Below are 18,540 nucleotides of genomic sequence, written 5' to 3' on the forward strand. Positions count from 1 at the left end.
ATTTTATGGACAAAATATCCCAAAACTCCAACTTCCGCATTCTTCAAGAAATAGATGTATTCTCATTCAAAAACTAAGATTGCTCCCTTCAAAAACGTATGAAGTGTAATAAAACCATTTTCAACTATTCTTGATGATGAAAGCTATCATTTTTTTAAAAACAAGTGCTGTATTAGGGCAGCTTACCACTAACAATCATAATACATTCCATATTAAACATAAAAAGTGATTGAAATTTATTTTTATTATTCTGTAGTACGTACGCTAAACAAAGCAATGTTAAAGGCATTTTTTCTTATTTTTAATGGGCCTATAGACATTAAATTTTAAGACAATTCTAAACTAAATATGAGTTAGAAATGTGATCTGATTCGCAATGGATAGGTGACCATTGATTCACGCTAAACCTCCTGAATTCGCGGTTGCGGCACGGGAGATTAAAATTGTGGTATAATCCTGTTTTTAGGATAACATTGCTAATAATAAAATGAGGTCATGACAGTAGAAATATTTCACAGTAGTTACCACATTTTAATTATTTAAACTTAAGTTAAACTATGTGGTATTTGGAAAAAAAAAAGCTGCAAAATAGTTTTAACTGAAAAATATTAGGACTTAATTTGGTAGAAAATTATAGTAAATTTGAATGGAAGTACGCGAACAAAATCTATGTAGCATACTTTTTGAGAAAGAGTCCAATAAAATTGACTGCAGAAAAATTTACTGCCAATTACTCAAAATTCGTTTGGTTTGATGAAGATAATTATATTCTTTCGGTTGTGTTTAAGTCCCAGCATAATTAGTTCATCGCTAATTCCTTTAAATTAGTCAGAATTCACAGTTGAAAAATTAATATCGAAAACGATTCATAATTCCACGATTTCCAACAGAAATCAAGAGAAGTGGCGCACTTTTAAATTGGAATTCAGAGTACAAATTTATTGTTTTTAAATGATCTAATAATTTTGTCTCTATTTGGATCTTGCATTTAATGTATTTCAAATGGTTAGTTTGTGAAGTTTTTCTTAGAAGTATAAAATACCTAGTCCAAAATATTTCGTAAAAAAATAGCGTCAAAATATTTCGGACACAGCTAGATTTTCTTTCGTAATAGCAGTCTGTTTATCAATTTAGAATAATCAAAATTATCACTTTATCAATTTTTTTTTGCGGTGCGGTTGCGGTAAAACCGCGCGGTAAAAGCTCTTTCCCGCACCGCATCCGCGGGAAAAAGTGTCTCACCGCACCGCAGATTTTGCGGTGCGGGTTCGGTAAATACCGCGCGGTTGCGGTAATTACCGCAACCGCGACGAACCCTACCTTTTTAGTAGACCCAACACGAAAAACACTCAAATAGCTATATAATTAGCTGTAGGAAGCTAAAAAAATGCATTTAAAGAGTAGTCCATAAAGAAAGAGTATTCTGATTGCAATTGAAAAGCGAGATAGTGAACTTGTTCTTTGTTTATTGTCTTATTTTCAGAGCTCGCAACTAGTGTTTAGGATAAGCAATTTATTAATTAAAATGTACATAAGATGCGCATAAGTTGCCCAGGCCGAAAATAGCAAAAAACGACAGGCGCAAGTCCAATCAGTTTCTAAACTGCTCACTCGACTGACACGCGGAAGGGAAACTTATTCACCAGCAATTCAATACTAGCGCTTGCCAAATAACTGGTGTATTGGTATGTGTACTTTAAAAGTCTCTTTCCTCTCGATGCCGTTTGTTGACCAAATCATCGGCCCTCACCGTACGATGGATTGTTGAGCTGTCTGATGTGATGATCTCTCTCTCGCGCAACATAATCAAGCTTTGTTTACGTTGCACACTGGTGTCACAGCGCGTCGCTTTACTCTCCCGCAACAAAAAGTCATCAAAATACCGATGAGTTGCTGGTGGATTTAAGGACGCGGCTAATGTTGATACCTCACCTCATTTTGGCATCATGAGTGATGCTCCAACAAGCCTGCGCTTGAGAATGTGTTAGAAACCTTGGTGTTCTGCGCAACTCAAAGATGTCTTTCAGTGATCACTACTCTTTTGTTATAGCAAATGTGAATAGAAACCTTGATTTCACTAATCCATACTGCCAGCGAGCGATATATTTCTTATTTTTTCGACCTGTTTTAGAAGTTTCAGTTTCTGTTTGGAGTTCTTTCGCGGGGCTTTGAATTAAAAGAATTGCAGCCGTGCAAGCAAGATTCCTTTGCTTTGCTCTCAGAACATTATCGTGTCGTAACGCCGTGGATCTGCCGCCTTATATCGATCGTGGTCAATTTTTTCATATGGATACCCTGTCCAAACGACGGAACATATTCAGGGCTCCTTTTCTTGCGGGACATCACGCAGTACTAGGGGTTTGCTAATTTGCTAATAAACACAAATAGTGTTTTCGTTTTTGGAGCTAGCGTCTATCCGGCACTAGCTTAGTCACTAAGTTAGTATCGGATATTGAAGCGACGAAGTCGGAACGTAATTTTCATAACTAATTTAGTGTAATACTCGGAAAAATCTGGGCGCTCGAATCAAGGTTCGCTTATTGGTCCTATATAACCTTCGCTGGGCTATGATTAACTTATTCCTCCATTGCATTATGGTCTGAAGTTAAACAAAAGACCGTCCAAACTAAACTAATTACAGTTCAGAGGCTAGCCTGCCTCTCTATCACAGGCGCTATGAAGGTATCTCCCACTACAGCAATGGCATCTATCTTCATTGCCCAAACATGTTATGAGGAAACCAAGGTTTGGTTCCCTGATAGCAGTAAGCTCAAACGCGTACTAACTAGTTTTAAACCGGACTAACTTTTAAACCGGCATAAACTATTTGGTAAGCTTTAACCCAACGATGCTGTCATTTATATGGCTGCGATCTGATCTGCGATACACGACAATGTTCAAAAACATTCAGTTTTTCATTCCGATATTTTTTCGCAGTAAAATAGCTTTTCTTCGTCATATGTCTCGTTCCATAGCGTGTGAGAACAATTTTGTCAACATGTAACTGATATATTTCTGAACTTAGAACTTTAACTTTGATTAAAAAATTGGTTGAATTATTTCAATTTGAATTCAAAATGAACTGTGAATATCATTCTAATTGAACACGATACCTGTCGACACGGGGGGAGAATATTTATATTCGTTTCAAGCAAATTTTCACAAGTTTGGAATAAATATCAATTATAAATAAAGGTTAGATCACACTCTGCGAATTAGAATTGTACACGTTTTTTCAGCGAAGCTTAAATAAAAAGTAAACAAAGGTCAAACAAAAAATTAAACTTTGACAGAATGATCACAAGTGTTATATTTCATATTGTTGATTGCATATTTCTGTAATACATCAATGCAGATTGGAACGATTTTATTTGCTAACAAATAAACAGAAATGAAAGTTTTGAGCATCCTAATAATATATTTTTACGAACAAATATATTGATCGCCGTTGCGTCCGCAATCAATTTTAAAATATTTTTATTTGGATGTTTTATGTGAGTTTATGCATATAGGAAAAATGCGTATACAGTAAGATTCCGTTTTTGGCATGTTCCCTTTTTGGGCACACTCCGATTTTGGCAACAAATGGGTTCCGTTTTCGGCAACATTCTTGTTTTACATAATATGTCTTTTAAAAAAATACAATAGATATTTTTTGTATCAATTGATATCACATTTGACTTTATTTCCAAACATGGGAGTCACATTAACCCTTGAAGGCGCAAATTGTTTTTATTTCAAATTTTATGAAAATTGTCTAATAGTTTCAATTAATTACAGTGATAATTTTGAGATGGTTTTCGCAATGTTGTTTTAAAACAGCGTTATGCATTTAAGAGTTAACTGTATTTACACTATATGTGTTGTATTTAATGATTATAATTAGTATAGAAATGTATTATATATGTATAATATAACTGGTAACAGTGTCACTAGTGTCTGACGGAATCAAGTCTTTTAATAAGACAGAGTGTGTGCATGCATGCATAATAAGACTACAACATTTTCAATAGAAGCTTAGTAACATTGTGAGCCTCTTTCTCTTTCGATTATTACGACGCCATTACAAAACAAGGCACTAAATTTTCAGTACATATCGAAAGCTGACAATATTGCGTCCCAAAACCGTATTTATGAATACAAAACTGATGGTCATCAAATAGATTGTTTTAGCTCTATGATGTCTTGTAAATTAGTTTTTTTGCGATTTTTCCAATTGGGGTGATCCTTGTAGTTAGGGTGTTCAAAATATCGACTGTTTAGATGTGTGAAGTATACCTGCGCAATGCCCTACAATATGTATAACAGTGCAAAAAAATTGAAGCTAGTTTGCTGAATAAACAAGGCTATCTACAATGGTTAATTTGTTATGATATTTTTTAAAAGATTTTAAGTAGGGTGGCTCTTGAAAATAGGGTTGCTTATATTATCTTTTGATGTGGTAATTTCAAATCATTGTTCTAGAGATTTTTGGAACTTTTATTGTAGCACATTTTTACCGTAGCACTGATGTTTCAATCGCTTTTGTTTGGACAGTTGCAAGTGATTTTTACAACAAAAATGGATTTCTTCAAAACCTAAATTTCTTCAAGCATTGCTATTAGACCTTTAATCTATCAATTCCATTTGAAAGATCAGCGGTTGGTTAGTTATGGAGAATTAGTAAATTTATTTATTTTTTAAAAGAGCTGTGTTTTTAAACAAATCGTTCATTAATTTTCAGAAAGAAGAGATAACAGCTCAGGAGCGAAATCAACACTACCATGCAGTGAATTGTTTAAGTTTTGACGTCCAATGGCCCGAAGAAATGCATTGTTGCCGAAAACGGAAACCTACTGTATTTAAAATCTTTTATTTAATCTTTACCTAGAGTATTTATGGAGTTACTTTGTAAGCAGTTAACATTCTGATTCAATTTGTGAACTGGGAGTGAAAATAAGAAAATTTATAAAATAGTGCAATTTACGATCTATATCCGATTGTCATTTATTTGGATCTATCCAATGAAAAAAAAACTATTTTTTTCGTTATTCACTTTCTTTGATGTGAGATACGACAGATATATGGGTATTAATTCGTGATAACATGTTATTGATTTATATTAAGGAATAAAATGATCCCACTTATTCTCACAGCGATATGTAAAAGAAAATAATCAAAACAATTCTTATTGCAGTTTGGATTCCAATTCGAAAAAACAACTTTGATCTGAATATGCGATAATCGATTCGATTTATCCAAACGCTCTTCTGTAACTCTTCGATGAGCAATTAGAATCAAGCGTGTAGAGAGAAGGAATTAACAGAGAAATAAAAAATTCAGGTAAATATAGTTCGACGGTGCTTGTCTTTCCTACCTGTTAAAACTGGCTTATTCATTGCCATCTTTATTGCGAGCAAAGAGAGCCATATTGATCCAGAAGAGAAGGAGAGGATTGAAAATGCGCAATAACGAAGTATGCGCAAGAGGATCATGTCATATTTTTGTCTTTTCTGGTAACGTGATGCTGCCATTTGCATTATTGCGTTCTGATTGGCAATATACGGCAATGTTAAAAATCGTACAATGAAGTTAATTGAAAATTCACTGTTTATGCCATATACTAGTCTGATGTATTTATATTTTTAAAATAATTTTAGAATCCTCGATTTAGCTTAAACAAAGTAACATTAAAATTATTTAGGATCCAAGTGGCTAATACTACGTTCACATAACAAGTAAAAAATGTGTTTTAACGCTATGTCGATGACATTTTTCTTGTTGCTAATTATCAACACATGTTTTAACTCTGTAGTGTGAACATGGTATACAACGTTATTTCGCTATTTTGCTAATAATGGTGCATACTATCGTGAACGTTATAGAGTTGTATTGTTAGTCTCTAGCCACTCCAAGGATTGAAAAAGCTTCTCTAACATTATATTTAGTAATCAGACAGTTCAGCCAAATCTGACTATTTCAAATTAAATCAAATACTTACAGGACATGGCGATGAGTGGTGCGTTCTCGAGAACACCTACTGCTGCTCTGGAGGCACTCTTGAACATAAAACCGCTACATGTGTTTCTGAAACAAGACGCACTTTTTTGTGCAAACCGTCTTAAGGTTGCTGGGCTCTGAAACAGTAACCCAATAGATCGTGCAACTAGCCAAACAATACTGTGGACCCAAATGGTTACTTGGGATGAGTATACACTTTCTCCCTGTGACCTTACACTCACATGTAGTTTTCCTTTTAGAATTTTCAATGTGAGAATCCCTCTTCGCGAGGAATGGCTGTCTGGCTGTATGGAGTGGCAACTTGAAGAATACGTAGTTTGTTATACTGACGGTTCTTTGTTGGAAGGCCGAGCCGGTGCTGGTGTCTATTGTCATGAAATGAGATTAAACTAATCTCATTCGCTTGGTAGATACTGTACCGTATTCCAAGCAGAAATCTTAGCGATTCTGTGTGGCGTACAATCAGCACGAGGGATTTGCGGTAAAAGAATCTTTTTTTTGCTCTGACAGCCAGACTGCCCTGAAAGTACTTAGTTCGACAGATTCGAGATCGAAATTAGTAATCGCTTGTCGAACACAAATCGAAGTACATAGCATTTCTAATGCTATTTACCATCTATGGGTACCGTCATACCGGTATTACTGAAAATGAATGGGCAGATGTATTAGCTAGAGCTGGCACTGCGACTGACTTCCATGGTCCAGAACCGGTTCTACCACTTTCGATAAGTTTGATAAAGCACATGATTCGCTCTTGGGTTGCATCCGAACATGCCAACCATTGGCGTAGCTTGCAAACTTTCGTTCAAACAAAAACTTTTCTGCCGGATGTGAGTCCGAAAATGTCAAAGCATTTGTTGCATTTTTCCAAACACAATTGCATTATTCTAGTCAGGGCATTGACTGAAAATTGCAAACTCAATTATCATTCAGCGCGCTGAGTATTTTTGTGTGATTTTTGTGAATCAGATTACAGAACCTCATATCGTATGTAATTGCCGTGTAGTAATGCAACTGCGTGTCCTGATTTTTGGTTTTCCATACATAGATGAACCTATGTACAGAGAGCTGAAACTCAAGGATATGCTATTTTTTTCGAACCCACTGTGTTGAAGAGCTATAGTTTAAGCCGTATTTGAATGACAATATCTCTCCAGGGGTGTTGTCATTTAGTTACATCAATATCCCTTGGGGGTGTTGATATACCCACTCGCTGTTTAAATAAAATTTTCTAAATCCCTCCGGGGTTTGGAAATAATATTCCTGCTATTGTAGCACCTGCGGATCGTTCAGCATCTTTTCGGGGGTGCAGAATGCTCTGTTTTAATTGTTTTGTGTCTGTTGGGAAAGACGATGACTGACCTTTTGCTGACCTCCTTCTGTCTCGATGATCGGTTTTCCAGGGTAACTTGTGACCGCCAGTGCCTCCCTCCGTTAGGTCGGAATGGGCAATTAAGGCCCCTCGTGAATAAAAGGCTTCATGTTACACATTACACACGCGATTTATTCCTTAACATGAACATTTAATACTCAATTTACTAGAATTAACTTATATTACGACTCTACAATTCGGTTACAATTAGATATAAAATTGCACGCAGGTTCCCCTTGGGACACCCATATTCGGCCGTGATCGGTAGCAGACTGATCTCTCCTTCTTTGGTCGATCCAACGATAGGTAGATGATTAGCCATCCCTTTCGCGCCACGCTGGTTTAGATAGTGCTGATCGCAACTCCGACAGCACCATAGGGTGCACAGATGACCGATCGCTGATAATGGCTGCATACTTGTGTTGGTGGCAATTGGTAACCATAGGGTAGTAATGTCACATCTTCAGACATCCTCACCTACCCTGAAGTTGACAGGAACTTCTGAAATAAATAAACAAACTCCCTTTCGATGCATTGGATGGATACTACCGTACGATCTAGTTGAGTGAGTTGTTTGCTGTAGCTGATGAACTTGGTGTTTCTTGTGTTGGAAGGATGCACAGCTTCGCTACTGGTCGACGAAGGAATCCAGATGCTGTTTTTACGGTGGCCACTCGTACCACGTTATCATCTCCTGGATGCAACTCGTGAATTCGACCCATCTTCCAGCGCATTGCAGGTTGGTTTCCGTCTACAATAGTCACCAATTGGCCGGTCTCTACCTTCACTGGTGGTTCCCAATTTTTAGTTCTGCCTTGTAGTTGTGATAAATATTCTCGCCGCCAACGCCTCCAGAAATCCTGAAGCTGACGTTGAACTAGCTGCCATCGGTTCAACCGATTTAGTTGTACATCATTGTAGTCAAGCTCAGGAATAGCTTGCAAGGATCCTCCGGTTAGAAAGTGACCCGGTGTCAACGGTTCTAGGTCTGTTGGATCATCCGACATAGGCGTCAAAGGCCGAGAATTTAGACAACCTTCTACCTGGATCAACAGTGTGTTGAAGTCTTCGTACGACGTAGAGTTTTCCCCGAGCACTCGAAGTAGGTGAAATTTAGCTGAACGTACAGCGGCTTCCCACAAGCCTCCGAAGTGTGGGGCACCTGGTGGGTTGAAATGCCACTGAATGCCATCCTTGGCGCACTCCTTTGAAACCATTTCATGATGCTTCTTATTTTTCAGCAGCGTAAACAGTTCTTTTAATTGATTTCTGGCACCAACAAAATTTGTTCCATTGTCGGAATACACATCTGTACATAAGCCCCGTCTAGAAATAAAGCGCCGCAGCGCCTGAAGAAAGCGTTCTGTAGACAGGTCAGTAACCAGTTCCAAATGTACTGCCTTCGTGCTCATACATACAAAAACCGCTACGTATGCCTTGATCGTGGGTCGACGTCTGCCATCCCGAATGTACACCGGTCCGAAATAATCCACTCCGGTTTTTGAAAACGCCTTGCAAACTGTAACCCGAGCAGCTGGCAGTTCACCCATTTGCTGCTTGATGGCCGACGGTTTGGCTCTGAAGCATCGAAGACATTGGTGAACTATCTTTCTGGCCACATTTCTGCCACCCAAAGGCCAATACCGTAACCGTACTGTACTCAATAGCAATTGAGTTCCTGCGTGTAGCAGTTTCTCATGGTAGTGTTTAAATAGCATCGCCGTCAATAAATGTCTGGCTGGCATAATAATTGGGTGTTTTGTATCAAACGATTCCTGAGAGTGACTTAACCTGCCACCTACCCGCAGAATACCATCTTCTCCTATAGCTGGGATGAACCATCGAAGCGAGGAACCACGAGAAACAAATTTTCCACCTTTCAGAGCATTCAGTTCATCTCCAAATGATTCCTGCTGTACCTTCCGTAGTATTACAGTTTCCGCTTCTCGCAGCTCGTTTGTACTGAGAAATCCCTTTCTCTTACCGCTTTCCTTGTGCTGTAAGATAGCAATTAACCGTAACCAATAAGCAGTGGCCCGGATGAGCTGACTGTAGGATGAGAATTTTACAATGAAGCTTGTTGTGAATGTTGGCAGTTTAGTTGCGATAACGGTTACTGTACTTCGTCGCATTTCTGGTGCGTCAGTATAATTAATATTCGGCTGACTGGGCCATTTATCAGCTTTCTCCTGTAACCAGTCTGGGCCCTCCCACCACAAACTGTTTCCTTCTACTGCATTCGGTAGAATACCACGCGATATTAGATCTGCGGGATTGCAGATACCTGGGACGTGATGCCAAGAATGATTTTCCGAAATAGCCTGAATTTTTGATACACGATTTGCCACAAAACTACTCCAAACATTTGGTGATTCTGCTTTCAGCCACTGAAGAACACACGTTGAGTCGGTCCAGAAATGAACCTTGCTGATACCCTTCACTGCATCCGAAACTTTCTCCACAAGCTGCGCCGCTAGTAGAGCGCCACACAACTCCAGTCTCGGTAACGTTTGAACCTTTAATGGTGCTACCTTCGATTTCGAAGTTAAAAGCTGGACTGTAATTCTTCCGTTGGTATCCCTACTGCGAAGGTATAAGCAAGCTCCATACGCCTTCTCAGAGGCGTCTGAGAAACAATGGATCTCGATATCTATGCTTTCCGGTGCGACCGCACATCGTGGAATCCGAAGCAAATTTAGCGAAGGCAGTTGTAGCTGATATCTTCGCCACTCCTCACCTACCGTTGTAGGTATAGATTCGTCCCATTCCAAACGTTGCCCATCTTTGTTACGATAGTTCCACAGTTGTTGCATATAAATCTTGGCCGTTACGATGGTTGCCCCCAAGATCCCCAAGGGGTCGAAGAGTGATGCGATGATAGACAGAATCATGCGCTTGGTTAGAGATTGATTTGGTGTAAGTGTAGGTATAGTAAATTGAAATTTCAGGCAATCCGTTTTGGGCAGCCATGATAACCCAAGTGTTTTAACTGTATCATCTTTATCCCAAGTAATTTCGTCCGCCCCTGGTAGTGCTCGATTTTCCTTCGGTATTCCTTCTAAGACCCTTTCGCAGTTGGAAACCCATTTTCGCAGTCTGAATCCACCGCTCAACATCATTGCATCGAATTGCATCCTGAGCTGCATAGCGGTTTCGATGTCATCAGCCCCAGATATTACATCGTCCATGTAGATGTCTTCATCTGCTGCTTGTGCTGCCAGAGGAAATCGACCTTGTTCGTCAAATGCCAGCTGTTTGAGTGTCCGCGTGGCTAGAAACGGTGCTGGTTTTGTGCCGTAGGTGACCGTCGTAAGCTCGAACGTATTAACCACTTCTTCATGGGAAAACCTCCACAAGATGCTCTGTAAGGGTACATCTGCCTGATCCATATTAATCTGCCGAAACATTTTTTCGACATCTGCGACAACCATTACCTGGCGAGTTCGACAACGTAGTATGATTGCGCGAAGATCTTGCTGCACGATTGGTCCGACGAGTAACGCATCATTTAGCGAAATTCCAGTTGACGTTTTGCATGAAGCATCGAAGACCACTCTCACCTTAGTCGTGGTACTGGACTCTTTCACTACAGGATGATGCGGTAAGTAACATCGTTTGACCTTGTCTTCCTGGGAATCGTCCAGCCTTCGCATGTGTCCAAGCTGAAGGTATTCTGTCATGAAATCCTCGTATTGTCGGCGAAGTTCATCGTCCCTGGAAAGCCTTCTTTCCAGTCCTTGAAAGCGTTTCATGGCGATATCCTTTGATGACCCTAACCGTTCCAAGACCGCCTCGTTCTTGGGAAGTGTTACTGTGTACCGACCGTTTGATTCTCGGTGAATAGTGCGCCCAAACTGCTCCTCACAGCGCGCCTCCTCTGGAGAGTAAATTTTGCCGCTTCCCACTTCCTCGCAGGACCAAAACCGCTCCATTAACTTCTCCAAAGTGTCAGATACCGCCATGTTACATACTATGCGTGTGGTCTTTCTAGTAGAATCTACTTCTCCGGCAACCACCCAACCGAAAACCGACTCGGTAAGTAGTGGTAAACCATCGCCCAGCGATAATTCATTGCCTTTCTTGAAGAAGCTAAAGAATGCCTGAATGCCTAGCACTAAATCCACACCTTTTGATTGGAAGAAAGTGGGATCTGCTAGATCGATTCCATCTGGGATCTCCCATCCCGATATTTGCACTGTTACTGTAGGTAGATTGACCGTAACCCTTGGCAAAACAAGAAAGCTCATTTTGCGCGAAAATGACGAGATTCGAGATTTGATTGTCGCTTGAAATTGTTGGTTAACCTGAGTTGACGCATGGCCAACGCCTAGGACAGAAATGTCCACTTTCTCTCTTGACACATTCAACCGTTGACATAGCCTTTCCGAGATAAAATTGCATTCCGAACCGGAATCAAGTAACGCTCGCGCTGGGTAGCGAGCTCCCCCGTCGTCTTCGATAATGACTACAGCCGTAGCAAGAAGTACATTGGATGTTCTCTTCTGAGCGAAGTTTGATGCAACGGTTTCGGTAGCAGCCACATTTGCTACCCTCGTATTTGTACTTGGAGCGGATGTTGATGGTTTGTTGCTTGTAGATGCACCAGTTTCATTTGCTTGATCCCGGGAACTGCCTTCCCCATCCGCCTTAAAGCATACCATCGTGTGATGTCGGCCTTTACATTTCCGACAAGAGTATTTTGACGAACAGTCTTTGGCTTGATGGCCCCGTTTGAAGCAGTTGCGACAGAGAGACTGAGAACGAAGCAGTGATTCTCTGTTTGCTACCGCCATGCGCTGAAAGACTGGACAGGTGTACAGCCAATGGTTTTCTGGACAGGCAGCACACCTTCCAACCGATGATGATTGCACTGCATTATGGCTAACTCGAAATGGTGGTTGCTTCCTTTTAATCGGTGATGACTCTCGTTTATGCTCCGTAGATTTCGTTGGAAGAGATTCCAGTATTCTGATACGACGTTGCAGGAATTCTGTCAAGTCTTTCAATGTGTCCTGTTCCTTGGTCGACGAGTGTTCTTCCCAGCCTCGCCGCGTGTGTGGGTCTAACCGTGAGCACAGCACATTTATTAGTAGTAGGTCCTTATAATCCACAGGTTGTACTATTTGATCCAGAGTGTGTATGATCCTTTCAAATCCATCCAAAAGATTGTGTAACTCGACAGCCGATTCCTTTGAAACTGTAGGAAGTTTAAACAGCGATTCAACCTGACGTTTCTTCAGCAATTTGCTATTATTGTATCGCTTGAGTAGCATTTCCCAAGCAATCACATAATTTCCCCTCGTGATCTTAATTGGATCGATCAGAGCCTTTGCCTCGCCTTCAAGGCATCCCTTCAGATAGTGGAATTTTTCCACTTCTGGAAGTTCCGTTTTCCAGTGAATTAATGACGTGAAGAGATCCCTGAAGCTAAGCCATTCATCGATGTCACCACCAAACGTTTGCAATTTAATTTGCGGTAGTCGAACATGGTCCAATGATCCTTGTATGGAGGTATCGGCTTGCCTCGTTGATTGGTCCAAAACCGGAGGGTCCTGCAAATCCCGTGCCTTATCCATTAAGAACGATTTAATATCGAAATAACGATTTTCGAAATCAATTCGTTCCTTCGCAAAAGCATCTCCCTCCGAGGAAAATTCCTCGTGAGCTTCCACCTCACAAACCACGTCGCTCACTTTGTCCCATATTTCTGCCAATCGTTCCAAACGAACCGACACCTGGCTCGCACTTGTGTCCTCGCGATACTCTGACACAAACTCCGCGATGTTGTTGAAGGAAGCGTGCAGACCCTTCAGTTTCGAAAGAAGCGACTTCAACGAAGCCATCTTCTTCGACGTGGATGTTGAAGCTGCTGGCATGTTGAATACAATTACAAATTAACAACACCGATGCTGCCTTGCTGTCAGCTCCGATTGTAGCAGAATAGGATTGATCCAATACAGTGGAAGGGGAAATGACCATGTAGTATCAAGATTGACCGCCTTCGGCCGAACATATACTGTCTCGCCCTACCTGGAGAACTAACAATGGCACCAGAGCCGAAGACCACCAACTGTAGAGGTATTTCCACCAGCTGATGTGCGAAGAACTTTCGGTCGAATAACTGGACAAGCAATATCCACACCAAGCCGTAAATTCCGTAAGGCAACCAAAGCCGAAAGATGATTTTCGTTATCTTTGGAGCAGCGTAGATACCAATGCAATCGTAAGGGGAATACAGGTGTAATATCGAAAGACGACCTGCTTCGGCAGGACATATACTCTTGGCCTCACCTGGAGAACTAAGTTTGATGCCAACGAGATCGTAAGGGTTTGTAACTGCATGTAACTGCAATTCACAAATCAGGGCTCACTTTGTTGAAGCAGAAATCCAATTTGCACGAAAAGGTTAAATTTATTGTAGGTAGCATCCATAAAATCCAGCTTCGGCTGGGCATATACTTGTTCAATAAATTTACCTGGCCACAATGGCTGTTGCACGATGACCAGATCCAATATTAATAGAGCGTTCTCGATGCCTCCGATTCTAATAGTCTGCTCTGCTTGTTGAAGTGTACTCCAACCACTCCGTAGGTTGGATCCAGATCACGTCCGTCCGACGCTCAAGGTTTCGTAGAGATAGTTAAAGGGGATAAAGGACGATTGTTAGATGACGCAAGTGGAACTTCGGCTGAACATATACGTAGTCTATTCTACATACCTGACAGAAAATAGACGGAGCTTGTTGTTCAGTGTCCAATTCCTTGCGATGAATTCCTTCCAGATGCGATAAATTTCGAAAATCCGCCAGCATGCAAATAGCGATAACATGCAGTCGCACCCCGTTGAGTTGCAGGTTGGATAGCGCACCAGTCCTGAAGCGTTGGTAATGGCGAAGGCCCTTTGTATAGTTGGCGTTTGAATAGCGGCGTCATCTAACAGCGCGATGGCGCGGTCCTTTTGTCTGCGGTCACAAAGGTGTATTATCCAGGTCCGTTGTTCAGCGTCAATCAAAGGGTCCCTTTGTTCCCAAATCCGAAGGTTCAAATTCCTTCCTTCCGTCGTGACGATCCGGTTCGAAGGACCAGCAATGTTGGGAAAGACGATGACTGACCTTTTGCTGACCTCCTTCTGTCTCGATGATCGGTTTTCCAGGGTAACTTGTGACCGCCAGTGCCTCCCTCCGTTAGGTCGGAATGGGCAATTAAGGCCCCTCGTGAATAAAAGGCTTCATGTTACACATATTACACACGCGATTTATTCCTTAACATGAACATTTAATACTCAATTTACTAGAATTAACTTATATTACGACTCTACAATTCGGTTACAATTAGATATAAAATTGCACGCAGGTTCCCCTTGGGACACCCATATTCGGCCGTGATCGGTAGCAGACTGATCTCTCCTTCTTTGGTCGATCCAACGATAGGTAGATGATTAGCCATCCCTTTCGCGCCACGCTGGTTTAGATAGTGCTGATCGCAACTCCGACAGCACCATAGGGTGCACAGATGACCGATCGCTGATAATGGCTGCATACTTGTGTTGGTGGCAATTGGTAACCATAGGGTAGTAATGTCACATCTTCAGACAGTGTCGTTATTTTCGTTACTCCTAACCTTACCGCTTCTCCAGTCCTTCCCGTCAGGGAAATGATGAAAAAGCAAATCATGGCAAGGCACAAATCTCCTATCAACATGGAGAACGTACGTGCCATTTGAGCCAGTCGACACTGATTCGTTTCAGTTTCAGTGAGATTTTCATTAAAATAGATGCGCTTGTCAACATTGAATCCAAGATGAAGGAAGCTTCTTAAACACTTTTTCAATTTCTCCGTTCTCTATTCGAGATCACGAGTCGACTAACATTTCATATTTCTAATTTTTATGATTATATTAATAAATTGGTCTGTTTGCCGATTAAATCGAGGTCGACTCTAATATTTTTCTTTCGTTGGTTTTTTCATCGAAGACACTTTTCCTCCCATGACTTTATTAGCATTGGCGAAATTTCTGAGATTTTTCATCTTCTGTTTTGCGTTTTGGCACCATGCAAAGTCCATTCACTTTACTTGGTGTCTTTCCCAGGGTGGAAAAATCAACGTTTCCGTCATCCTTTACTTAGATTGTAACCTCTGGTAGTGCATTGGTTCGTTCACTTGCTTAGTGTAGTGTAGTCCGATATATGGTCGGTGTTAAGTCAGACCGGACTATGTGACATCGTGTTGATTTCGAGAAAAAAGAGTTTAAAATTTTCAATCACAGCATCCTTAATATTATAATTCAAAATTTATTTTTGCCATTATTTGTAACATATTACAATTCTGGTAGAAGTCAAATGTAACTGAAGAAATTCTTCATTCAGTGCTATCATTATCTCCATTTTTAAGATTTTGCGACTTAGTCCGGTCTGACTTAAAACCAGCTAATGATTCGGTTAATCGTTCCGTTTTGTTCGGCGTCTATACGTGCTGGTCAAGACGACTGCTTGTTTTTGTTGAGATATTCTTCACAAAAACTCTAATAACTTGGCTGCCAATGTCATCTGGAGAGAAAAAAAGGCTATCTGACCCACACCAAAAGCGAAGTACATGAGGAAGGAGAATCTTTACAGATTTACCGCTCTACCATCGTTGTTTTCTCATCCGTCCCTTGGCTGCAGGGGTTCCGGCGTACGGCCTGGGCACGCGATTATCCACCTCCCGTACGTTGAATCGTTCCACAGCAGCCCAGACAAGCAGAAAATTCCCGTTGGCTCCTTCGATGTCGTCCTACCGAACGCGTCTCTCGATCACCCTAGTGTGTGTGACCCACAGAATGCCGCAACCAGTTATCACACAGGGTTTTCACTTGAATTTCGGTTTCTGGAAGTAGACTTCAGCCAGGCGTTTTCTGGGTGCTAACCTGAGTGTATTGCAAACCTTTACCTTTCAGAGTGAGCGACCAATCTCAAAAGTGAAAATATATTTTAATAAAGAGGGCTAAGCTGAGAGAGACAGAGAGGAAGTATTACTGAAACTTAAAAAATATTTCTAAAAATAGTTTTTGTAACATCATTTCTCAAAAATCTGTATATCTGTACATACACGGAAAAATCTGTATATCTGTACACACAGATTCTTGGTCTGAAAATGGCTGAAAAATCTGTATAAATACAGATTATTCTGTATTTTTGGTAACCCTGATAAGCGCCATCGATTTTCGGTAACGTTGGCATTTGCACACACTCACACCTAAGTGACTAAACCATATACGGTTAGTTTATAAATAGAGGTGACGCGTACCCGTTTGAATCAGTTTTTGTTCTTATGTCGAACGGGTAAGATCATGACTGCAGCGTCTGGGCACTACAATAAGCGGTAGACGCTATGCATTTTCGGCAGCGGTGGCCGTGTGCGGATTTTTCGGGTACCAGCACTGTGTCACAGAATGATTTGCAAAGTGGGTGTGATTTTTTGTCACACTACCACACCGTACTGGGGTAAGCAACACAACTGCGCAATGAAAAAACCACAGCCACTTTTTCAAAAGCACCATTCAGCTAAGCCGATAGTTTTTCCAGCAGGTATTTTGCATGAATTGAATCGTGATGATCTAATAAATCGACTGATATTCTTCTTTTAGAGTTTTGGAAAGGTTTAAATAGATTATCTGGTGGCAAAGCTGAACACAATTTTTCTTACGCACACTACCAAGCCTTGAGGTAACTTGAGCCTTAAGAGTGTTGCGTTTGAAAAAAATATATTTATTTTTATGCATGCGTGTGCGTTGTAACTTGTTAATCCATGTTTACGGCGCTTTGTAGCTGCGTACGGTAAAGAGCCTATTGGTTTTCATGTTTCATATTTCGGTTATATGTTTTTTATCAGTAAGGCATCTGACAACGTGCTTCTGTAGTTATTACACTGTTCAGCAGCGTATTTTATATAGGAGAGTACACTCAGGTTTTTTACGCGGATTTTGAAATTTACGCGGTTTTCATCAACGCGTTTTTTTTTTTTTAAATTTACGCGGTTTTCATTTACACGGCCTGTATCCCCTGCGTGAAAAATCTGAGTGCAATTGCATCGGAAACAATCACATTCCCAGCAGAACTTTTCGTTTTCTAATTTCAAACACTTTTGTTTCGTACTGCACACAACGGAAAATTTTAAAACAGAACTTACCGTCCCAGCAGCAGTTTAAGCGCGTGTTCTTTTTCGATTCAAATTCAAGCCATGTCTTAAGCGTTACTGGACTTAAAATTGTTTTCCCAGTTTATCCAGTCAGAATATCTGTCCTGCCCTATGTATTTAAAACACAGTTCTATTTGCGTTTTAAAGTATACAACAAATAGAACGGTTGGGTATACTAATTTAAATTTTTAAATAAATCTGTTTTAAATTATGAAACAAACCGCTGTACTGAAGATATAATTATGTCAGTCCTATTACCACATAAAACACCTATATAACATAAAACGCTGCAGAATTGGTTTAATAATACAATGTTTACACTACAGAGTTATAACACGTTTTAATAATTAGCAACAAGGAAAATGTCACCAAGATAGCATCAAAACCAGTTTTAACTGGTAGTGCGAACGTTGCATAACAATGTAATTTATCAAATGATTTCATTTTTTCCACCACTAATCGATCAAGAAATACTTAAACTTAAGATTGTTTACTTAAGTTCATTAGTACATTATTGAAAATTTAAATGGAAAGTGAAATTTCATATTTCATGGAGAATCTGTATATTTCCGTTGGCGGACGTGGGCTTCCTCATCACAGCTCTCAATATGGAACTTTTCTTTTGAATATATTTTCTGGACAGACCAGCCTATATTTACTAGATGGATCAGCCAAATAATTCCAATCACCTAGTGAGATACTTGATTAATTAAAAGATTACCGTTAAAAGACCTTCAATAAATTATGTTTTGATGGGGAGGGTATGTAGCAAATTGTAACATATGAAAACGGGCGAGTGAACAAGAACGTGAGTCGATATGTGAGATAGATAAAATTCATTTGCACGCTCTTGAAAAAATCTACATTTTTAATGTCACTGTGGTCGTGTCCTGTACACAACCCTTTAATTTTTTACTGTTCGCCACTGATGCATTGATCGGCCAAATCTGGCCACCTTCTGCTTCTCGCCGGAATACCGAGTGTACACTTGTAC

General features: G+C 40.3%; 2 protein-coding genes across 2 annotated transcripts in view; both read right to left on the reverse strand.

Moving 5' to 3' along the window:
• LOC131678974 (protein yellow-like) overlaps nt 1-18,540 on the reverse strand; it is a 342,660-nt gene that overhangs the window by 226,518 nt on the left and 97,602 nt on the right. The window lies entirely within an intron of this gene.
• On the reverse strand, nt 7,930-13,248 carry LOC131679617 (uncharacterized). The gene has a single exon (XM_058960353.1). The coding sequence runs from the start codon at nt 13,246-13,248 to the stop codon at nt 7,930-7,932; it is 5,319 nt and encodes a 1,772-aa protein (XP_058816336.1).

The sequence above is a fragment of the Topomyia yanbarensis genome, chromosome 2, assembly GCF_030247195.1.
Source record: "Topomyia yanbarensis strain Yona2022 chromosome 2, ASM3024719v1, whole genome shotgun sequence".
NCBI lineage: Eukaryota > Metazoa > Arthropoda > Insecta > Diptera > Culicidae > Topomyia > Topomyia yanbarensis.